This window comes from Rhagoletis pomonella, unplaced genomic scaffold (assembly GCF_013731165.1).
Source record: "Rhagoletis pomonella isolate Grant_MI unplaced genomic scaffold, Rhpom_1.0 Rhpom_scaffold_00010, whole genome shotgun sequence".
NCBI lineage: Eukaryota > Metazoa > Arthropoda > Insecta > Diptera > Tephritidae > Rhagoletis > Rhagoletis pomonella.
The window spans coordinates 13261767-13283232 of record NW_023458564.1 but is presented as its reverse complement, the minus strand read 5'-3'; the positions used below and the strand labels follow the sequence as shown (position 1 = coordinate 13283232).

Genomic DNA, 21466 nt, shown 5'->3' with positions numbered 1-21466 from the left:
ATCGGTGACCGCCATAAGATGTCGCGAAATTCAAATCCAAGTTCAAAGCCCTGATAAAGGCCGCAAGATGTCGCTGATGCCAAACCTGAGTCAAGAGCGGGAACCAATCACAGGATGTGCCGCTGATGAGAATCCGCGAAATCCGATACAAGGTGGTTTATATGTCGGAAGATCGTAAACTGTATTGGTATTAGGGATGTTGCGAATGTGGAATTTTAGACATCCGCGGATGCGGATGCGAATGCGAATGTCAAGTTTTTTAAGAAATAATTAAATTAAGTAAGTAAATTAAGTTATTTAGGTAAATAAAAAAGTGTAATATTTAATGTATATTTTATTTAATAACTGAATTTCAAAATTGGAACTTTCTATTTAATAACATGTAAGAAAGTTTAAGTTCGGGCGGAGCCGAACATTAAATACCCGGCGCCAGTATTAAATATATGTTTTTCACCTTTCCGAAAGCTAGCACTACATGGTATGGACGGGATGTATAAATTTTGAGTAAATTAGCGTCCTAAAATTTCGAAATATTGAAGTTTTAACCATTTCTGAAATTTACTGTTATATGAAAAGCGGCTTCAATTTTAGACCGATTTCAATAATTTTCAGTGCTTTGCTTTTATGTGGCAAGCACAATAACCATACCGAGTTTGGTACAAATTGGTAGAACGGTTAGCGAGATACATATGTATATGTATATGATCAAAAGCAGGCGTTTCCAAAATTTTATCATAAATGTATTTCTTGGTAAAGAATGGTTGCAAGCGTCAATTTTGAATAAATTAGCTTTAATATTTACTGATTTATCAAGGATTTCACATTTATCTAAATTACCGTTATATGGGATGTGGGCGCGGTTATTGTCCGATTTTTAAAATTTTCGACCATTTAGTATGCTGTACCAAGGCCATTTCTGAACCGTTTACCGTTATATGGGAGGTAGGCGTGGTTATTGTCCGTTTTGTCTATTTTCAATACCATCCGTCCTACGCCCGAAAAAAGTGCACGTACCAAGTTTCGTTAAGATATCTAAATTTTTACTCGAGTCACCGCTTAATCGATTTCTCTTTTTATTCTGATCATTTATGTATACATTTGTCTATATCTGGCTGACTTCCAAAACGTCAATTGCTTTGCTTGCGTACAAAGTATAATGCTCCATAACGCCGAACTACAAAATGTTGACGATGTATACTTTTCCAAAACGCATCCGAAAATTTATTGAAACGCATCGGTAGCGCAATCAGCGCATCAGAAACAAAGTTGATGGTTCGTTTGTTATTGGTTTCCATCTGTTTTTTAAAAGTGGAAATATCAAATATGAAAAATGGAATTATCAAATATGAAAGGGCGCCAACACATGATTCACCCGGGGCGCCTAATTGGTTAAGGCCGCCTATATGCATATACTTATATAAATACGTATGTATCTATGCACGAAAATTGAAGAATTTCCTGCAAATCTCTGCACATACATACATACATATGTACACATGGACACATGCATACATACATATATGTCCATTATATCAGGTGCAATGCCCACAATTGGATACATAATTTACCCACTGGGAAAATAGGTAAGCACCTTCCGAGGTAAGCCATGTTTTCTTTCAGTTTTTAGTACCAAAATTGTCATCATGGCTAATGTCATCTACTAGTAAAGGGCAAAATGAACACCTCCGAAGACACATTACGTTGTCAGTTGCAAAATAACGTGCAGCCGAAGTTATTTCCAAGCACCGAACTACTCCGAGCGACTGCTCTGCATTACACGTAACTTACTTTGTATAGCGGCTCAGAAGTATGTCTGATACCAAATGTACATTCTAAATTCCTACTTACATAAGGCGGCCATGCCTTTGTAAAAGTAAGGGACGTTCGGCAGGTAAATGGTAATGACTGCCAGGTGAAGAGTAAGTTGCTAATAAGGTATTATTACGTGCTCCTAATTCCCACTGGGTAAATTTGCGACGAAAAGGAAAAAGTAGATAAGTCGACTTAAGAGTACTTATGGAACGCAATTATAATTTTCGTATAAAAAATTAAGAAAATCATCATAAATACATGTACATATTTGGAAATGGAAACAATTTTTGTAAGATTTCGTTAGATTCAAAAGCCAGCTGTAAAATTAATAGATTTCAAATAGATTTACGCAATTCTTGAGTTTAAAATTTCATTTTCATTTTTATTTTTTTTTTTTATTAAGTTTTCCACATGATCAAGTGAATTGCAGCGGAATAGCTGCGCTTGATTGTGTTGGCATAACAAAAAATGAAAATAGTGGAAATAAGCAAACGATAATTTACAAGGCGTCTTAGCACGGTGCATAGGCAACTGGCTGAGTCAGTGGGATCGTCGGTTCGAATCCTACTGAAAGAAGTCTGATGAGGAAATGTGGTGATTTCCGAAATAGCTATCACTTCTACCATTTTTTCAAATTATTGTTGCTTTTCCACAATAAATTTTCATTTTGAAAAATGGCCTCGTGCTCATTATAAAATTGTTGAATATAATTGTTAAAGGCCAAAAAAAATAACAAAAAATAAATTAATTTTTCCCCGAACTTAAAATTGTACGTTACCAGTGCATTTTTCAGACTTATAACTTTAAGACCAATTTAGTTGTTAAAGAAATTTTCAGGGACCGAAAATAACTGTTAGATATCCAGATTTTTATTTTACGATTATTGCCAAATCGTTGCTTTTTGATTTTTATTTCTTCGAAGAAGAATAATCGTTAAGTTTTGGTTTTTATTTTTTCAGTCAAAATGTATCATTATTTTGGGATTTTTATTTTTTTCGGTCAAAAATGATCATTATTTTGGATTTTTTATCGTTTTCAGCTGTTGTAAAGCAAATTGCCTTTTTATAACCGATTTAAATCTTTTATGATCTTAAAAATTAAAGTTTAAAGCAACGGTTATAATACAGCCAACTAAATAAAAATAAAAAATTGGTCGAAAAAATAAAAATTCATAAATAACTATTATTCTTGATCGAAAACACAAAAATCGCAAAATGTTTAAATTTTTAAAGTAATAGTTATTTATAGATCGTTGTTAGCCATAAGTTGAATGAAAAATACAAATATAAAAGCGCTACCCCATATATTAAGATTTTTAAAATCGTAATAAATTTACTACGATCGTACATTGTCTCAAAGTTGTTTGCGTTCGATAAAATTATATTGCTGTATGCAACATTTTGGTCGTGCATTTGCCCAGCTATTGTTTTCAAGCAAATAAAAAAATAAGTCTATGTTGTTGTTTGTTCTCTTTAACGTCCTGCAAGGTAAGAACTCTCATTTGATTTTGAATTTTGAATGGTGTTTCTAATTTTAGTAACGTACGAAATATTGAACGTATATCTCCTTAAAATATAGACTTAAAATTATCGATGACAACGCAACCTCAGTTGTACATGTACCTCACATACATTTTTTTGGTTTCTATTAAGATTACGCGGTGGCGTATGAGCAACAGCAGCTGTATCAAATCTTAAAACAGAGTTAAGCGACGTGAAATTTTCAATTTTTTTGGGAGGTGTCACGCCACTTTTTCAATGCCTGACACTTTTCGGTAAAAGTACGGTATTGATAATACATACATATGTATGTACTAGGGATGTTAATTTTTTCGCTTTTTACGATCCCGGGATTTTCGAGATGTCATTATCACAATTCCGGGATCCCGGGGATTTAGACATTCATTACGTTTCAACGACTCAAATCGAAAAAATTGCATCTATCTCTCCTACCACAAAATAAATAATAAATAAATGGGTTTGAAACCTACTTTTTTATTTAAAGTGGCGTTTTTATTTTTTCTCCATGACGTCAGGATTTATTTTAAAGAACTTTGCTATTTCAAAGACATGAAAATTAAAATTATTTAAAAAATTCAATGCAATTTAGAATAAAAATATAGGTACCAAATGAAAGAGGAAATTTCTTTAGAATTTAAACAAAATTAAAATTTTTTGGATTCACAAGGACGAAAAGGTAATTTTTGAGGCTGATAAAGTTAGAAGGACGAAATTTGGGGATCTTATCGAGTTTGAATAAGTCCTCAAATGTCCCAGGCGCCCTGAGCGGTGCAAAACAAGCTACTTTTCGACTAGCTGGGAAGCAGACATAAAATGGGATAAACAATTCGAAAACTATGATTTCTAAAGATTGTACGGGCTATCCGACGGCGGTATGCGTTTTCCAAAACTTTCCCATTTTCATGATGAAATTTCAAACGAAAATTTATTTGTAATTTTTCTCAATGATGGTCATTTCTAATCTTTTTAGTTATCTCAATCGAAAGATCAGGTCTTTTTACATAGAACTCATTAATAAAAATTGGCTTTTTTCCGGGTTACAAAGCGTTTTAGAACGGACAATAATCACGCCGACATCCCATATAACGGTAATTTAGAGATATACGAGATCTCCGATAAATCAGCAACTACACGAGCGAATTTATTCAAAATTGATGTCTGGAATAACTCTCTAGCAAAGAATACGTTTATAACAAATTTTTGGAAAATGGGCGTGACACCGTCCTTCAATTTGTACCAAACTCGGTGCAATTATCGTACTTGCCACATAAAAGCTTGCGATTTACTGCTTTGTAGGAAATATTTTTTTACAAATATACCAGGCGCAATATAAAGCCAAATTTTAAGTTTAAAAGACTATCGCAAACTATTGATAGTTATGGATGGTTTCAAAAAAACTATCGCATACTATCGATAGTGTCGACTATCGTCAAAAAGCTGCTTTTAACTTTAGGAGTCGACTTATTTTGGCTATTGTTGAGTTTTATCAAATATGGGAAATGCATAACAAAGGGTTAATTTCTTTGATTATATCTTTTGACATTACAGTCAGCTATGAGAGAGCTCGACTGAATTGTCACTTCTGCCTTGTTGAATATGCCTTGCTTAACTGTACAAATTTTATTTTTTATTTATTTCCTTCCTAATGCCCATTGTAGCAAATGAAGTGCCAGTTTTCAGTTAACATCTGAATAATCGGTTGACATCCGCAATCGACCAAATTTGTTATCGGTAATTAATTCACCAAATAATATGACTTTCCAAAAATCAATACCTCCAATAGTTCGGTTATTTACTTTTAATAAGTTCCAAGTTTTATTTATTTTTTTCTTCACTTCATTATTATTATTAAAATAATAATATTATCAATTCATTTGTTTAGCCTAATATCTGCACTATACTAAGTTTATATAATATATAGTTTTGTGTATATAATTATGTTTTACTGATGCTGAGGTTTTTAATTGTTGTTTATTTGTTGGTTGTATTGATGCTTTGTTGTGTTTCTTTTTGCTTTATTTTTGTTTTATTTCAAATTTTGCAGCTTTCTTTGCTGCGAGTGTAGTTCAAAGAATTGTTATGGCTTTCAAAGCTTTGAATTCTTATTTTTTAAACAATTTACATTTGCTTGCAATTGCTTAAATATTGCGCAGACTGCTTAAAAGTTTATTAGTATACTTTCGGCGTCTTTATGTTAAGAAAGCGAGCGAACGATTGGCTGATAAGTTCTGCTTCTTCAATTTCATTCGTAAGTATTCGAATGTTTTCTCATATATGCATAATTGAGTGAAAAAATAAATTTGTATTCGAATAATTATTGCAATAAAAAAAGGTTGTGATGAAAAAATTAGTTCTTACGAATATCTCACATGTGCCTGCCACAAAGTTTTTTATAACTTACAACCCAGTCTATAAAAATTAGAATATATATTTTTAACAAACACTCGCTTTCAAACATGTTTTGCGATGTATTTACTTATAGTTGCAGCCTCAGTGCGTAAGACGTAAATTAGGCTAAATTGCACGACTCGCCAACATTGGCATTGTCTACTGTCATGCTGAAAAATATAAACGACAAAAATCGTCGAAAAGTATGCAGTGCTGCCAAGTTTTTCCGCTTTAATACACTAGTCGAGTCGAAATTTTAGGCAATGACACGAAATTTTCTTTACGATTCGACTCTCGACCAACGACTTGCCTTCGATACGACTCTCGCAATGAGGCTCCTTGTTTTCTATCTATAGTAATATTTTTAGCAGAATTGCCTTAACGGAAAGGTATTTCAAGACGATGACTTAATTGAATGCAAAAACTTAAATACGCCAGCTAATTTTATGAGTCAATCCATTTCATTTTATATTTCGGGCGTTTTTCATAATTTAAACGAATATTTCAATGCTTTCGCTTCAGTTCTCTTCTTCAAATTGTCAATAGTTAGGATGGGCGTTCCATTCCATTGTAGTTTTCAACAAAAAAAAAAAAAATGCGCATATACATACAGTACTTATGTATATTTGCGATGAAATCTTAGCGACTAGTAATAAAGTACGCCTGAGGTCCGATTATGAAAGATCTGAAAAAGACAATAAAAGATAGAATTATATAACTAACTGTATTAATACATAGCTAATCATTTATAAACTTATTATTATTAGTTTTGTTAGTCTAATAATTATGAAATGTGATGTTTATTTCGGAGAGGTTGGTTGGTGTAATAATTATAATCTAATGGTCACTAGGCTGGATTGTTTTAAGGATGTTAAATGATTTATTTCAATTATATGTAGTTTTAATGATAAGTATTCGATTTATATCAATAATTTGTCAAAAATCATTTAAAACGGATGTACATAATTAAAGATGCCGAGGTGACCTACAATACCTAATGCCTAAAGGTATGCTGCAGCCTCAATGAACTAGTATCAAACCGGATATGAAAAACATACATATACACATACCAGTGCTAAAAAAGCTGTATATGAACAGAAAACATGAGCATATATAGTTCAAATACAAAAGTTCGCCATAAACAACTGAAGAAATTAATTAAAAAATAAATTTTCTGCTTATACACATTTTAAGGCAATTTCTAGGTGCAAGTTATTATATTATTGTATTTAAACGTGACGCTAAAACACTTAAACGCATAAATGCAAAGCATCAGTCTCATTTATTTCCAAATCATGACTTATATCAATGTCCAATATGTGCAATAAAGTTGCGCAAATTTAATACTATTTAAGCCTTTAGTTAAAAAATAATAGGCTGATGCTTTGCATTAATGCGTTTAAGAAGATAGCAACAAAATAAAAATCATGATGCTTGTTTCGAAACAATACCATTAACACTATTTTTACATACGTACAAATTACAAATGTCGCGACGTTTTGAAAATTTTTGAATATCTCTTTTGTTTCTATTATTGGCTTATTATCTAAAACTAACCATGTAAATCCAAATTTCAAGTTTTGTGCAAAAATTATAAAAAAATCGGCAAAGTTTCACCAAAATTTCAAACTTCTTAATCAGAGTCTGTAGAAAAAACTTTGGTATGCACTATTGTAGCACGTAGATCGGAAAACTATTCTATATGTAAGAAAAGGCGTTAAACTATCGACAATAAAATTGTCAAAACGCAACTTGAAAGCTGATATTTATTTTACTAAAATTTAATGGGCTTCATTTTTTCTAAGGGTTTTGATTTAAAGTTCTGAAACTTTGCAGAAGTTATTGTACCTAAAATTAATGAGCTACCTTTCTTTCTAAAGATTCTGATTAAAAAATTTGAAATTTTGCAGAAACCTTGCCGAATTTTTATAATTTCTGCACAAATTTTGAAACTTTTATTTGTATGGTTTTTGTTAGATAAAAAGCAATCTTTACTTTTATAAATAAAAAAGTAATAAACATTAAACAAATACGCCAAAATTTTACGACCCTATTATTATGTTCGACACTGAAAATATGTAGGTACATGCAACTAAAATTTATACTCACAGCTTGGCGTGGCTTCATAGCGCCTCTGTATCTGATCGTAAGTGAATTTTACAAACGCATCATACTGCTCGGCGAGCTTCGTAGTCAGCACAGCATTGTATTTTTCACGTATCTCATCTTCTCGCTCCTTCAGCATACGTTCGCATATCAATTGCACCTGTTTAAATGTAAAAAGCGCCTTCTCCGGGTTACGCACCAAGCTCGGTGGGGTGTCTGGACGACGTGGACTTTCGGCGCCCATTTCGGAACCACTAGATTCTGAGTCCTGTTGCATACCGTCTATGGTGGACGATGAAAATTGAAGACGTTTACAGCGGTGCAGTCGTTTGATTTCATCTCGAATATCCTGAGCCATTTTATCTGATTTATAAAATTGAATACGGAGAGAAGCATTAGTTCTTTGTCTTTTTGAAAATCCACTTTATACTTACCTGGAGAAATTTTTGACAGATTGGCCTCTGTGAATGGATTGGGCTGTGGTTCCTTAGAAATGCGGCTACCGCTGGGACTATGAATGTTTTCGTAGGAAGTGATGGCAGCTGCAGATGAGCGCAATGGTGATGATCCATTTCCTGATGAATGCCCGAGCGGATTGCAACGTCTGCGTTTCGAAGGCCGTTGATTTAACGCTTCCCAGTCTAAAGTACGTTTGAGTGTTGCACATGCCATTTTTTGTTAATAATAGCTTAGTAATAGTTGTGCCGTCTTTAATATGATGTATTATATGCTTAAAGCCACGAAACGAAAACTAAAATTATAAAATTTTTTATGTATTTAATAGTTAAAAAACGTACGCCACAAAATTTTTTTAAATCAATGCGGGCAGTAGGCTGCAGAACTAAATAGACTGATTTAGATTAAAAAAAAAAAAAGAAATTAAAATTAAAAGATTATGTTCCTTCAGTGTTCACAGGTAAAGGAATACAATGAAAGCAAAATAACGCACTAAAAGGCACCGCACCTGGCAGCGTGGTTGGTTAGAGGATGCATTTATGTGTACATATGTATGCGTATATACATATGTCTCAGAATATACAGAATTGCCAGAATTCCATAGGAATTCAAAGAAATGTGGGAGAAAGCAAAATACAAGGGATGACTTAGAAACTCAAATAACGTCGACATAAATGGCAAGCTACCTGCAGAAAGGGTCAGTAATAGTCAAGAATAAGAGAACATAGCAATTCGCTCAGTGGTGGTAACAATGCTAGAAAGATCAGCACATAGACATTTACAGCAGTGATCACGAAAATTGTAGCACGACGTATTGACAACTTTTTGACAATTTATTTTCCTTCCATTTAATTTTAATTATTTTTTTATAAAAATATAGTTAGTTCTACAACAAAAATCATACAAATTAATGTTTCAAACTTTCTACAAAAATTATAAATATCAAACGAATTTTCACCAAAATATCAAACATTTTTCAGAATTTTTAGAAAAATTTCGGGTATGTAATTTCATTGAAAATTAAATTTTAATATAATAAATAAGGTATTAAGTGGCTAAGATCTCGCGTTAATTTTTATATTTTATTTTTCCTGTTCTGTATATAAAAAAATTGAGCATGCTTTAAATGGAAGAAAAAGAGCAACACCTCTAACGAAAAAAATTCTCAAAGACCATCGAAATTTTAAAACGTTTCAAACTTGCCCTATATTTATCACAGTATCTAGTAAAATTAATGAAACTGCATACCAGAAAGTTTTCTAATAATTTCTAATTTTAAAAGGTGCAAATTTTGGGTTTTTTGTAGTATGTTTAATTTTTATAAATTTTGTGGAAAGTTTTAGTTTAGTTTATTTGAATTCAATATGGCAACTGACAGGAAAAAATCATTTTCACTTAAATTGCTTTTGTGGAACTGGCAGTTAAACTTTTATTCGTATGATTTTGTTGTGGAATAACTTATGTACATATGTACATGTTTATAAAAAATAATTAACATTCAGGGTATGCGTCTGAACGGGTAAACTAGCTGTCAAAATTTTTATGGGAAGTCATCTATACAAATTCCGTAAATTTGTACCGAAAGCATTAGGGAACTGTAAATAAGATGAGGGAATTTGTTTAAAAAATTAATAAATTTTTGATTTTTACTTGATCTTGTGGTGCGGTGCGTGCATGAAAGACACATTTTGACTAATACCCCTATTAAAAACAAGAAAATTTATTTGTCAATGCGTCACGCTGCTATTTTCGCGGACATTGCTGTACATACAAAAGTACATATGTACATCTACATGTGTATGTATGTATATATTTAAGATCAAATGAAGAAACTGCTGTATACTTTTGTTTTTCTCTTGAAGCAGTTTTCCAAACTGAGCCCTTTATAACTTTGTTGTATTTACGTTATATATCGTCGTTTAAAGTACAAAATCACGTATCAACAAAGTGCAAACCCACGTATCAAGATAATGCAAAACCGCGTATATGAGGTTGTATATATTATTTTCTAGAGAAAAACACGTATTTCAAAATATTGTTTCTCTCACCTACAAAATCTTGGCAAACTTATATTCGAGGGTTTCCATTTTCTTGATACGCGGTTTTGTACTTTAAACGACGATATGTACATATGCACATAGCAAATATGCTAAAAATTAACTACAGTAGCAACTCGTCTTTGTGGGCTAACTCAGAACAAACGGGTTTGTCTATACCTGCTTAGCTACTAAGTAACATAAAATCAACAACGAAATTAACATCTGCAAAACACCTTGAGGTATCCTCAAATGTATTTTCACACTCCTTTCTTTATCTGTTAGTTATCCATTGGCTTAGAACGAAAATTTCAAAACATCAAGACTACGTATCTTTAATAAATTTCTATGAATACCAGATAATTTTAACCTTACACATTTCATGTTATGTACTATGATCAAAGCCAAATCCAAAGCTTATTTTACAAAATAGTATGTACAAAAATAATTTTCTTTTATTTCCTTTTTTACTTGAAAAACGATAACACAATGGCGGTATCATTGTGAATTGTGAGGGAATTGCCAGGTACCAAGTATTTTTTGGTATACCTACGCTGCCATTGTATCCACATAAAACAGCAAACGCGCGTAACTTGTACAAGTTCGCCTCCGAAAATAAATTCGGCGAGTTTCAAGCAAGAACATAGTGCGTCGGCTTTATCTACTATGAATGCATATGAAAAGCATATCATAACAGCCGAACCGGCAATGACTTTGTATAGGAACAACTAATCATTTTGATTGAACCTGTGATTGAACCTTTGTAAAGCTCTTTTCTTCGTGTTAAACATTTCTTATAATAGTACTTATTTACAGGGTGTAAAATAATAACTGTCGCACAGTTTTTTTTTTAACAAAAAAAAAGTATTTTATTGTTATATTAACCGACGAAAAATTGCGTACCGCTTGCCGTTTTCTCTCAAAGAGTTTACCGCTAGTAAGCCCAAAGGAAGGTTAAAGTTCAAAAACTAATTAATTTAATTAAAATAAAATCTGTGGAAAAGAAAGGATCCTTTTATTTTCCAAAAAACCTGTGCGACACCCTGTATGTAAGTACCCGTAGTGTGGTATAGAGCTGCAAAATTATCGATGGTTGAACCATTCCATAGTTTTCAGCCTCACCATTCGATAGTATCGATACTTTCTTAAGAAAAACGAGTAAAAGAATATTAAATATAGATTTTCACCTTTTTGAAAACTAGAGTGGCCCCTATTTCTAACAATTATATGGGATGTTGGCGCAGTTATTGTCCGATTTTTTTTTTAATTTTCATGTGGAGAGCGGTGACTAAGATATATAATCAGATATGTAGTCATAAGAGGGCGAGGCTACGCCCATTTTCTAAAATATTACAATATTCTTACTTTTCGCCTAAAAATCATTGTAAATATCAATTTTGAGCGAGTAAGCTTCAGTAGTTACTTAAATATCGCAGTTTTCTTATTTCTGAAAACTACAGTTATATGGGAGGAAGGTGTGGTTATTGTCAGATTTTGCTAATTTTCAATACAATCCGTCCTAGGCTCAAAAGAAATACGCGTACCAAGTGCACAGACGGGCGGACGGATGGACAGACGGACAGTCACCGCTCAATCACGCTGTTACAAATAACCGTTATGTGAAAAAACGTATAATACCCTTAGGCACAAGTGCGCTCCGGGTATAAAAAATATCAGGTCCTTACTACTGCACTAATTATATTTAATAGGGTTATATTTTTATAAAAACATGAACGCTAGTTTTAAACGCAATTTTAGTGTCCCTTATTAAAAACTACAAAATAAGTTTCTTTAAACAAGTCATTTAATTTCGTTAGAAAGTCAGATGTATGAGATAAGGCCTTCGCATTTGTCAGCCAAAAGTGTAAAAAAGCATTAATACGGAGACAAAAAGATAAATAGAGACAGGACATTTTACGAAGCTTTGGCTAATAATGATTTTTTTTTTTTTTTAATTGAATGTTTATTATTTTTTACGAAAGTATAGTTCGTCGTATAGTCGGCCGCTGTGGTGTAGTGGTAAGCAGTGCGCGCTTCCACTCCGCAACGCCTGGGTTCAAGCCCTGGTCAAAGCAACATCGCAAAAAAATATAGAAAAAAGGTTTTTTCTTAACAGCGGTCGTCCCTCGGCAGGCAATGGCAAACCTCCGAGTGTATTTCTGCCATGAAAAACAGCTTCTCATAAAAATACAATCGCCGTTCGGAGTCGGCGTAAAACTGTAGGTCCCTCCGCTTTGTGTGACAACTTCAAGGCGCACGCCACAAATCGGAGGAGAAGCTCGGCCAAACACTAACATATGTGTAAGCGCCAATCTATTATTATTATTATTATAGTTCGTTATCTAACAAAAACCATGCAAGTCCAAATTTCAAACATCTAAAAAAAATTAGAAAAATTATTTTGACAACTGTGGTTGTAGCCAGTTTAGATCTATTTCTATTTTTCAAGCGACAGATAAGGGTTTTCCTCTCCTTGTACCAAACTCGTACAAATTCATGTTGTCGCTGCCGCGTTCAAAAAAATTATGTCGCCATCGACAAAGCGTTTTGATAATGATAACAAATTGGAAGCTTTTGCCCGTAACTCGTCGTTTTCAATGAAAAAGTAAACAAAAATGGACGCTAGTAAGGAAAAGAGTAAAAAGTATTTTTAAACAAATATTAAATATTGCTTGATATAGCAAAAAAAAGTGCTCACTGTGGCACAGAGCAGGGTTTTAACTTTTCCTTGAGAATAACACAACAAATTTTACAGCTAATAATCTGAGATTTGTCTGGGTAAACGGGGTGATTAAAAAACGAACTTTAAATGAGATTATAGCTCTGATCCAATACTTTTCGTGAAAAATCCTGTAAAACTGTCAAACAGCAAAATTACTCTCTGAACAGAGAGTAGAATGAGTAACAACAAAAAGTACGGGAACAAAAAAACCATTTTTCCTGTAAAAACGTCAACCAGTGATTGCTTGACACTTTTCATGATTTTACCAGAAGCAAAAGTTCGGGTAAAATCTTGCAACTTCATTCTCTACACAACTCTCCAAATTCGCTCTCATTTACAGGATTTTGGAGTACGGGAACATTTTTCCTGCAACTTCCTGCAAGTTCGTGTAAAATCCTGTAAGTTCATGGAGTACTGGATCAGAGCTTATATTTATAAGTAAATATACTTTAATTCAGATTATAACTATGTTTAATTCGTTATTGAATTAGTTTTAAATTTAAATGAATAAATGAAATAAATAAATTTTAACTAAAATGTTAAATGCCTTTAGCTTTAGAATACTTAAAGTTGACTTTCGGATTTTAGATTGATCAACTTTTTCCACTAGAACGGGCCTTTATGAACTACTCTTTTTTTTCAAATTATGCGCCCAGTTTTACTAAGGGTTGCCGAAAACGTAAATATGTACATTCATAAATGTTCGTTGAATTAAAGCGAGAAGTTTTATATATAAAGCGTAATGAAAAGTAATAAAAAATTTCACCAAAAATAAGAAACACCAACAACGAAAATGAAAAATAAGAAATTTTAATCATGCGTAGAAAAAATTGTGATTAGATGGAGCAATACATTCGTTGGGTTTGACTACCACGTATATGTACATACCAACGTCAAAATCTACAATACGTAATCGAATACTCCTCGAAGGAGGTATATCGGAATGAATCGATTACAATTCAGATTACTTTTCTATAAGCATGGCCGCTTTATAATGTGCGTTCGTTTAAAATCTCCAGCAGAAACCAACCAACTGCCAAATTTCGGCGAAATGTTATCTGTTCTCTCACAAGAGAGAAATATCCAAAATAGTACGCGAACAGAAAATTTGCAGAAACTTGCAAGTTAGACGAACAGCTGATATAATTTTTGTTTACATACAAAAGTGTAAAATTTAAAACGTACGAAAAGTCATCGCAAAGTTTTATACTGACACAGTTTATTGATTAAACAAATAACTACTTATTTCTTACAAGTTTAATTAGTCGCATTTTGTAATTTTTATCTTCCAAACCATCAAATTCAATTTTGTTATTTGCGTAAATGCCAACCAGCTGTTTTTGATCAGCTGTTTTCCTGTTGGCAAATTGCTGTTGGCAAAAATTTTTCCAGCAGAAACCAGCAGCTTCCCCTCAAAATGAAATGTCAGTTTGCTCTCTCGATTTCCCCTACTTTGCAAGTTTTTTGCGTACGCGAACGCAAAAACTTGTAAGTTTTGGTTAAACATGAACAATTAACAGCTACGCGAACGCACCTATAGTTCGCGTACTTTACATACAGGTTTTGTTTGTAATCGGAAAGTATGATGTGACCCACGATTGAGAGAATACAAAGGTTGCGCCGATCTCGGACCGCTATTCCTCTCTTAACGAATTTGACAGAATCGTTGTTTGCATGACGTCACACTGGTGCAACTTGTTTACGTTTTCCTTGCAACATTTTTTCTTCTTCTTCCATTCTTGCTCACGTTTTGGCATTTCTCTCTCGCAATTGCACCAGTGTGACGTCACACACAAGTTATTCTCAAAAATCCTCTCCGATCGGCGCAATCTTGTATTCTATCATTCTTGGATGTGACCGAATACCTTCGGGCGTTCATTAAAATACGTCATCGTTCGTAAATTGTAACGCACACTATGAGCAGACTGCCTACAATGCGCATTACAATTTTAAATTGGATCAGCGGTGTTTTAATTAAGCAATGCATATTGTGGACGGAGCCCATTTAGCAGTGCGCCGCTGGGTAGTTTTAAAGCCAGTGAGAAAAATTTACTCACTCTATGAATAGAAGTTAGATCACTCTATGAATAGAAGGCTTAGAATCATACCAGAAACCGAAGGTTGCCTAATTTGTATTAAATAGTTAACCTTTTATGCAGTTAATCATTTTGAACTTAGTGTACAAGTTTTTTTTTTCTTTTGTTTCTTAAAATGGAGGTTCTTTGCATTATTTAAGTTTCAGAGCTAAGCGTAGGTTTTGAGATAAATCTTTATTGCTGGCAAGAAACCGAAGTTCATACTTATCTGTAGTTTAGTTTTTTTTAGTTTTACCTAAATAGCTTAACTAACGGCAGAGATATTCAACTTTGAGGATGTACAACTTTTTTTTTTGGTTCGAAATATTACGTATTTTCATTAGTTTTTGTTATAAATCCCATTAAAGTAATGATATTTTTCTTGCCAGATACCAACAGGGTTGCTTAGTAGATAAAAGGAAATTTTACCCGAGTTGAGCATTCTTTTGTCGCTCGTTTACAAAGAAACGAAGCTAATATGACATTTTCAAGTGTTTAGGACTTACCGTTGATTTTTCGGATTTATTGTAGTTTGCTTCCTCATAACGAATAAGTCCAATATACATATATGTATGTGGAGGAACAAAAATTTTGCACATACATATTCTAAAATTTAAGGGACTATTGAGTGATTCACAGCGGTGTCATAAGTGTCATATTTGTATGTCGTAAACTTTAAAAGCTTAAATAGATGCTTAGAGAACTTAATACCACAACCAACTATTTTTTTAACATTCGTAATATGTCCTTGATGGTACTTTGCTAACCCCCTAATACATTGTTTAGGCGTTTATCGTTTACGACATACAACAATACGACACTTACGACACCGTTATGAATGTACCATATAAAACTGTATACTTAAGGAATTTAGAACTATTGAAAAAAGAGTTTGAAATTAACAGAAAATTTAATTGATTTTTTTTTTTTGTTCCAAAAAGTCATGTTCGACACTGTATGTGAATTTACTTAAGAACCATGATTCAATTATAGAAAGGTTTTGTAATAAAACAGTCTTCTCGCTCCCACACATAAAATCGGCTCCTTTACTTGTTGAGAATGTTACTTACTCTATAGTTTCTAGTGATATTAGTAGTAAAACCAAAAATTCTTCATACTAAATATTCGGGGCGTCACCTTCGTTTGCGTAATTTTCTAGAACAAGTGTAGAATAGCGACCGTTTAGCTATAAAATATGCCGATCGATAGAACTTTTTACGCTGATTTCAACGATACCAAATTTATTTGAAACCCAAAAGTAGATCATGATAAAATATGTAATATCGAATTAAAGATAATAACTTGTACTTTCTAAATAATATAAAATTCTTTACCATTAATTATGCAGTTTTTTCAAAAAAGGTTATTTTAGTGGTTTTGATTTAAAAATACAAAAAGCTATAATGTACATCAGCTGAATAACAAATTAATTACCTTTATGGTGACGTCATTAGCTTTTTAATCGGTTATAAAGTTCATAAGATATTCATATTTAAAATATCTAAACACTGAAATTCGGCAGGCAATGGCAAACCTCCGAGTGCATTTCTGCCATGGAAAACAGCTTCTCATAAAAATACAATCGCCGTTCGGAGTCGGCGTAAAACTGTAGGTCCCTCCGCTTTGTGTGACAACATCAAGGTGCACGCCACAACCGGAGGAGAAGCTCGGCCAAACACTAACATATGTGTAAGCGCCAATCTATTATTTTTATTAAAAACTGAACTTTACTTGCGCCAAATAATTTTGGCATGTTTGAAATGAGCATAAAAAGTTCTATTGATCTGCATTTTTCGGTTTTGCATAGCTGAACGATCGGTATTCTAGATTTGTTCCCGGAAATGACGAATAACTTAAATCAAAAATGCATATTTTTATGTATTGCTTAGTATTTCCATTAAAACACCAAATATATTGCAAATTTGCATAGAATTAATAATACACATTTTACTTCTAATTGTATACTTTACGTCCTTTTTTAGTGCCATTCTACTATCGTTTTCGCAAAATGCGATCACATTCTTCCCCTTTCTCCTACTTCCAAAATACAAATCTAGATAAAGGAGTGTCAAATTTTAGCTGTCACAAATTACACAACCTTGTATTATTGAATCATGCTTTAGAACGAAATTTAATGGCTTAAAGCTTGGCTTGAGCTAGTTTCTACAAGGCAATTCGAAAATTGCACATTTTATGAACAAATTTAATAATTAGGCATCTGGATATTTTTGACAATGATCAACAATATATACCCATGGCCAAAATAATAGACCAGTTTTGGCTATATATATTTTGTTTATTTAATATTTATTATTTTTTTTGTAAAAGTGTAAAAGCATATACTTCAAACTTTGTCCTAAAGTTATAAGATTTCTGCAAAATTGCAACTACATCAATTTTAAATTTTTTCTCGAGTTATCGATACTGAACGGAAGATCCATCTATTCCGCCAGCCAGTTCGAAAACGCCCTATCTCAAACGAAAATACACTGAAAATGTGCTGAGCTACGGCGTTTTTGAAACGAATTCTGTGGTAGAGCGTTTTTCAATTAAATTCTAAAATGGGGCTTTCTTCAACCAAATTCTGAAATAGGGTGACGTTGAAAAATTTTCAGAGATGGCGTTTTCGAACTGGCCGCCGAGATATGTCGATCTTACACTCAGCCATCGATATGCAGTTTTATAGATATAAGAAATGCTTTAATTTTTGATACTTTTTTTCTAACTATCTAAGCTTTTTTCCATACAAAAAGATTGTCGAACATACTTTGTATGGAAGACAATGCGTGAAAAAAATGGCCAGCACCCACGAGATTTTTTAGCAACGTAAAACTTACACTTCTCATTAAAATATAATAGGACCCTCCTCTTTGTGTGAAAACATCAAGGCGCACGCCACAAATCGAAGGAGAAGCTCGGCCGAACACTAACAATGAGTAAGCGCAAATCTATTATTATTATTATTATTATTAAAATAAAACTTACACTTTTTATCATAGTAAAATTTAATGAGCTATAAAACTGCAAAACAAAAAAGTTCAGAATTTAGATGCAAGCAACTTTGCAGAATTTTTATAATTTTTACACAAAGAGTGAAATATGAATTTATATGGTTTTTGTTAGATAATGAGCTGAACTTTTATAAAAAAAAAGTAATAATTATTATAGGACCAGACATGTACCTCATTCTGGAAATCATAATTAAACATATCACACACAGTATTCAATAGTCACAACTCAAAATTTAGTACTTTTGAAATTAAGCACTAAAAATGTACAGAGCTTTTATTTACCTTTTAGCAAAAGCTGTAGCAAATTTTTGTTGTAATTAAAAAAAAAAACACAAGGTAAAGTCGCACTTACCCATATGATTATCATGTGCTAAGAAATAGTTTTTCGCGTTTTCTGACAAACGTATTATTTTGAGTTGTGACTTTTTTGAAGATGGTGTGCGATATTTCTACTTAACACACCTTGGGAGTGATATGATAACCAACAGAAAGAAGAGTTTCACCAATGCTAATTTGCTGATATAAGAAATCTCCGAAGGGCATCTATGCATTCATTAAGCAATTAACACAGTGAAGGAGGGCTTTTTTTTGTTTTTTAATAAGATATTAGTATTTTCTATTTCACTTTTTCTCACAATTTTAGCCATGGATGGATTTTCAAAAAACTAATGTCAGCAGAGCGTTGAAATCCTTATAAATCCAATAAAGTCGTAGTCACCGCGTTTTCCTATATTGCCTACATCACGGTTTTTTAATATAAGCTAGACTATTTATATTTACATATTTAAAAATAAATATTTAAATTGACTTGTAAGGAAATGTACTTTAATCGCACCTAATGCTCCATATGGAATTCTATTTATTCCAATGGATTGGTGATACGTTTTGTTAATTTACGCTCTTTCGAGCGTATACTTCTACATCTACAAACGCGTATCACATTATTGGAATTGCGATGGTTGCACAAATAAGGTTTTCCAATGTTGAAAACCTAACCACACCAAATGAACATACTTATGTATATACATATGTATACATAGTACATACTTAATGTATGCATGTAGATACGACTGCAATAGATCGTAGATATACGCAAATAAATTAGAAAAGAACACATTTATTGAAAATATAAATGCACTTGCTTATAGAAGAGGCTTAATATAATTTTTTTCTTACCAGTGCACAACCAATTTTATTTAATTCGTCGTTCTCAACCTTTTCGTTTTCCTTCCTTCGGATTACTTTATTTGCACAATTTGACTGACTTGGAAAGTCGATTATTTTTTCTTTTGGTGAACATACAATTCAAAGGCAACTTTAAAGCACTGTGAATTTATATTGAAAGTTTCTTCTTTTAGAAATTTTACACTTCTCTTCGATGATTTTTGATATTGAAATTTCCGAAATTTTGTAGAAATTCTTAACACAATGAAAGCTGGTCACGATACCTGACGACTATTTTCGATAAGCTTCAGAAGAAAAATGAACGAAGTAATCACTTTCGATAATGCAAGGTTGCATTGGGCTAATATCTTATACAATGTCTGCACACCACGAATTTGTTTCATACCATGATTCAATAATAGTTGCGATCCTGAACTTTTCTGGATTAAAACCTATAAAACTGTCAAAAAGCAAAAGAAGCCAGAGAACCGAGTACGGGAACGCTTTCTGGTAAATTCCTGTAAGTTCTTGCGAGTTAGAGAACGAAACCAATACAAGGTTAGATAATTATTGACAGCCGCGGTTTGACAAAAGGTTGCATTTACGAAGGACGGAGAAAAGGGAAAAACGAAATATCTTGGTGCGAAAATGGTAGTGGAAAAGTACGTAAAGTAGGAAATAAGTAGTGAAATTTGTTTCATAAATTCTAATTTATTTGCAGGGAATCTATCATTTTAGATAGTAATATTGATATATCTATGTGAATTACGTAATTTATGTGGTATTTAGTTGCACAAAAGCTCCTCAAAATTAAAATAAAACTACTATGAGATTGATGTATTCATCCAATTTAAAAACAATTTATGATTTCATCAGTTAAATGTTTCATATGCATATATAAATAAACATATTGCACAAAAGCTTATACACACCAAAGCTACACTTTTTCCAAGTAAATTTGCAAAGAAGCAACACGGTGACATTGCTAAGGGAGCGGTGCGAGAGAGACAACTGTCAGTTTTTCGAACCTTGCATTATTGAATCATGGCTACATACCTTAAGCTGCCTTTGCATGAGGCTGTTTTTTGACAGGCGACAGGCGATTTTTTGACTTTGACTTACAACATATCTTCGCACGCCCCCTAAACCCCACTCAACTGACCCTCACCTCGAGAGGCACAAATGCTCCCTGGATCTCCCATTAGTTGAGCTTGACGACAACGATTGAGGGACAAGCCGATTTAAGCAGGGATATGTAAGCCGCTACAACAACAGTAACAACAACAAGAAACAAAGTTTTTAATGCAATTGTTGATACGAAATATTAATTTCCCTGTTTTTAGTATATTAATTTAGTGGCCAAATCATTCGCTGCTAAGCGTTCAATGTAGCAAGCAATAGTATTAGGAGCGTTCCTTATCTCCCAGAAATAGTCAGAAAATGTCCGAAGTAGTCAGATTTAGTCCAAAAAGCGTTCCTTAACTCGGAAATGACAGCAAAAATGAGAGAGCAACAGTCAGTGAGAGTGACTCTCATCAGTCCGAAGTAGTCAGATTTAGTCAGAAGAATTTTTTCTGGCAAAATCCTGAAAAGTGTCAAACTCAACTGAATTTAAATTAACGGAAATTAAAGAATACGCTAAAAGTGAGAATAATCTAAAAAGTAAAAGAAATGAATTGAAATTGGAAGGAGGCAAAAAATAATTGATATAGCAAGTGTTTATTGTGCTTGTGCTTGTGTGAATGTGTTTTGTACATACATTTCTGTTTTTATTTGACGTTAGTTTTATTGTTGCCATTCTTTGGACTAAAAATTTGGTTTTTTGCGTTCCTTTACTTTTCCTGTTATTCTCTTTTAGTGAGCGCATTTTGCTTACGCTCTGGCATTTTGACACTTTTCAGATTTTAGTCCAAAAAGATAAGGAATGAACCTATTACTCGCACTGCTGTCAAAACGAGGCAAAAGCACCCACCATGCAAAACATGAGAAATAGGCAACAATCGTCATTGGCAACAAATTGGCGACTCACCGATTTATTGCTGTGGTGACAAATCGGCAACATCACTTCGTTCATGACAATTTTGAATAAAAAGTTCTCAAAAATTCCGAAACTTATGAATATGGCGTCAATAGTATTGGCCAAAATCATCTAAATTATGCCCAAGGACAGGATTGA

General features: G+C 32.9%; 1 protein-coding gene across 1 annotated transcript; it reads right to left on the bottom strand.

Moving 5' to 3' along the window:
* Nucleotides 1-5350: 5350 nt before the first annotated feature.
* Nucleotides 5351-19591, bottom strand: LOC118746077 (akirin-like). Its single transcript, XM_036479834.1, has 4 exons — nt 19303-19591; nt 8261-8577; nt 7830-8189; nt 5351-6405 (listed from the first exon to the last, which is right to left on the bottom strand). The coding sequence occupies exons 2-4, from the start codon at nt 8496-8498 to the stop codon at nt 6395-6397; spliced, it is 609 nt and encodes a 202-aa protein (XP_036335727.1). The 5' UTR covers nt 8499-8577; nt 19303-19591; the 3' UTR covers nt 5351-6394.
* Nucleotides 19592-21466: the final 1875 nt, after the last annotated feature.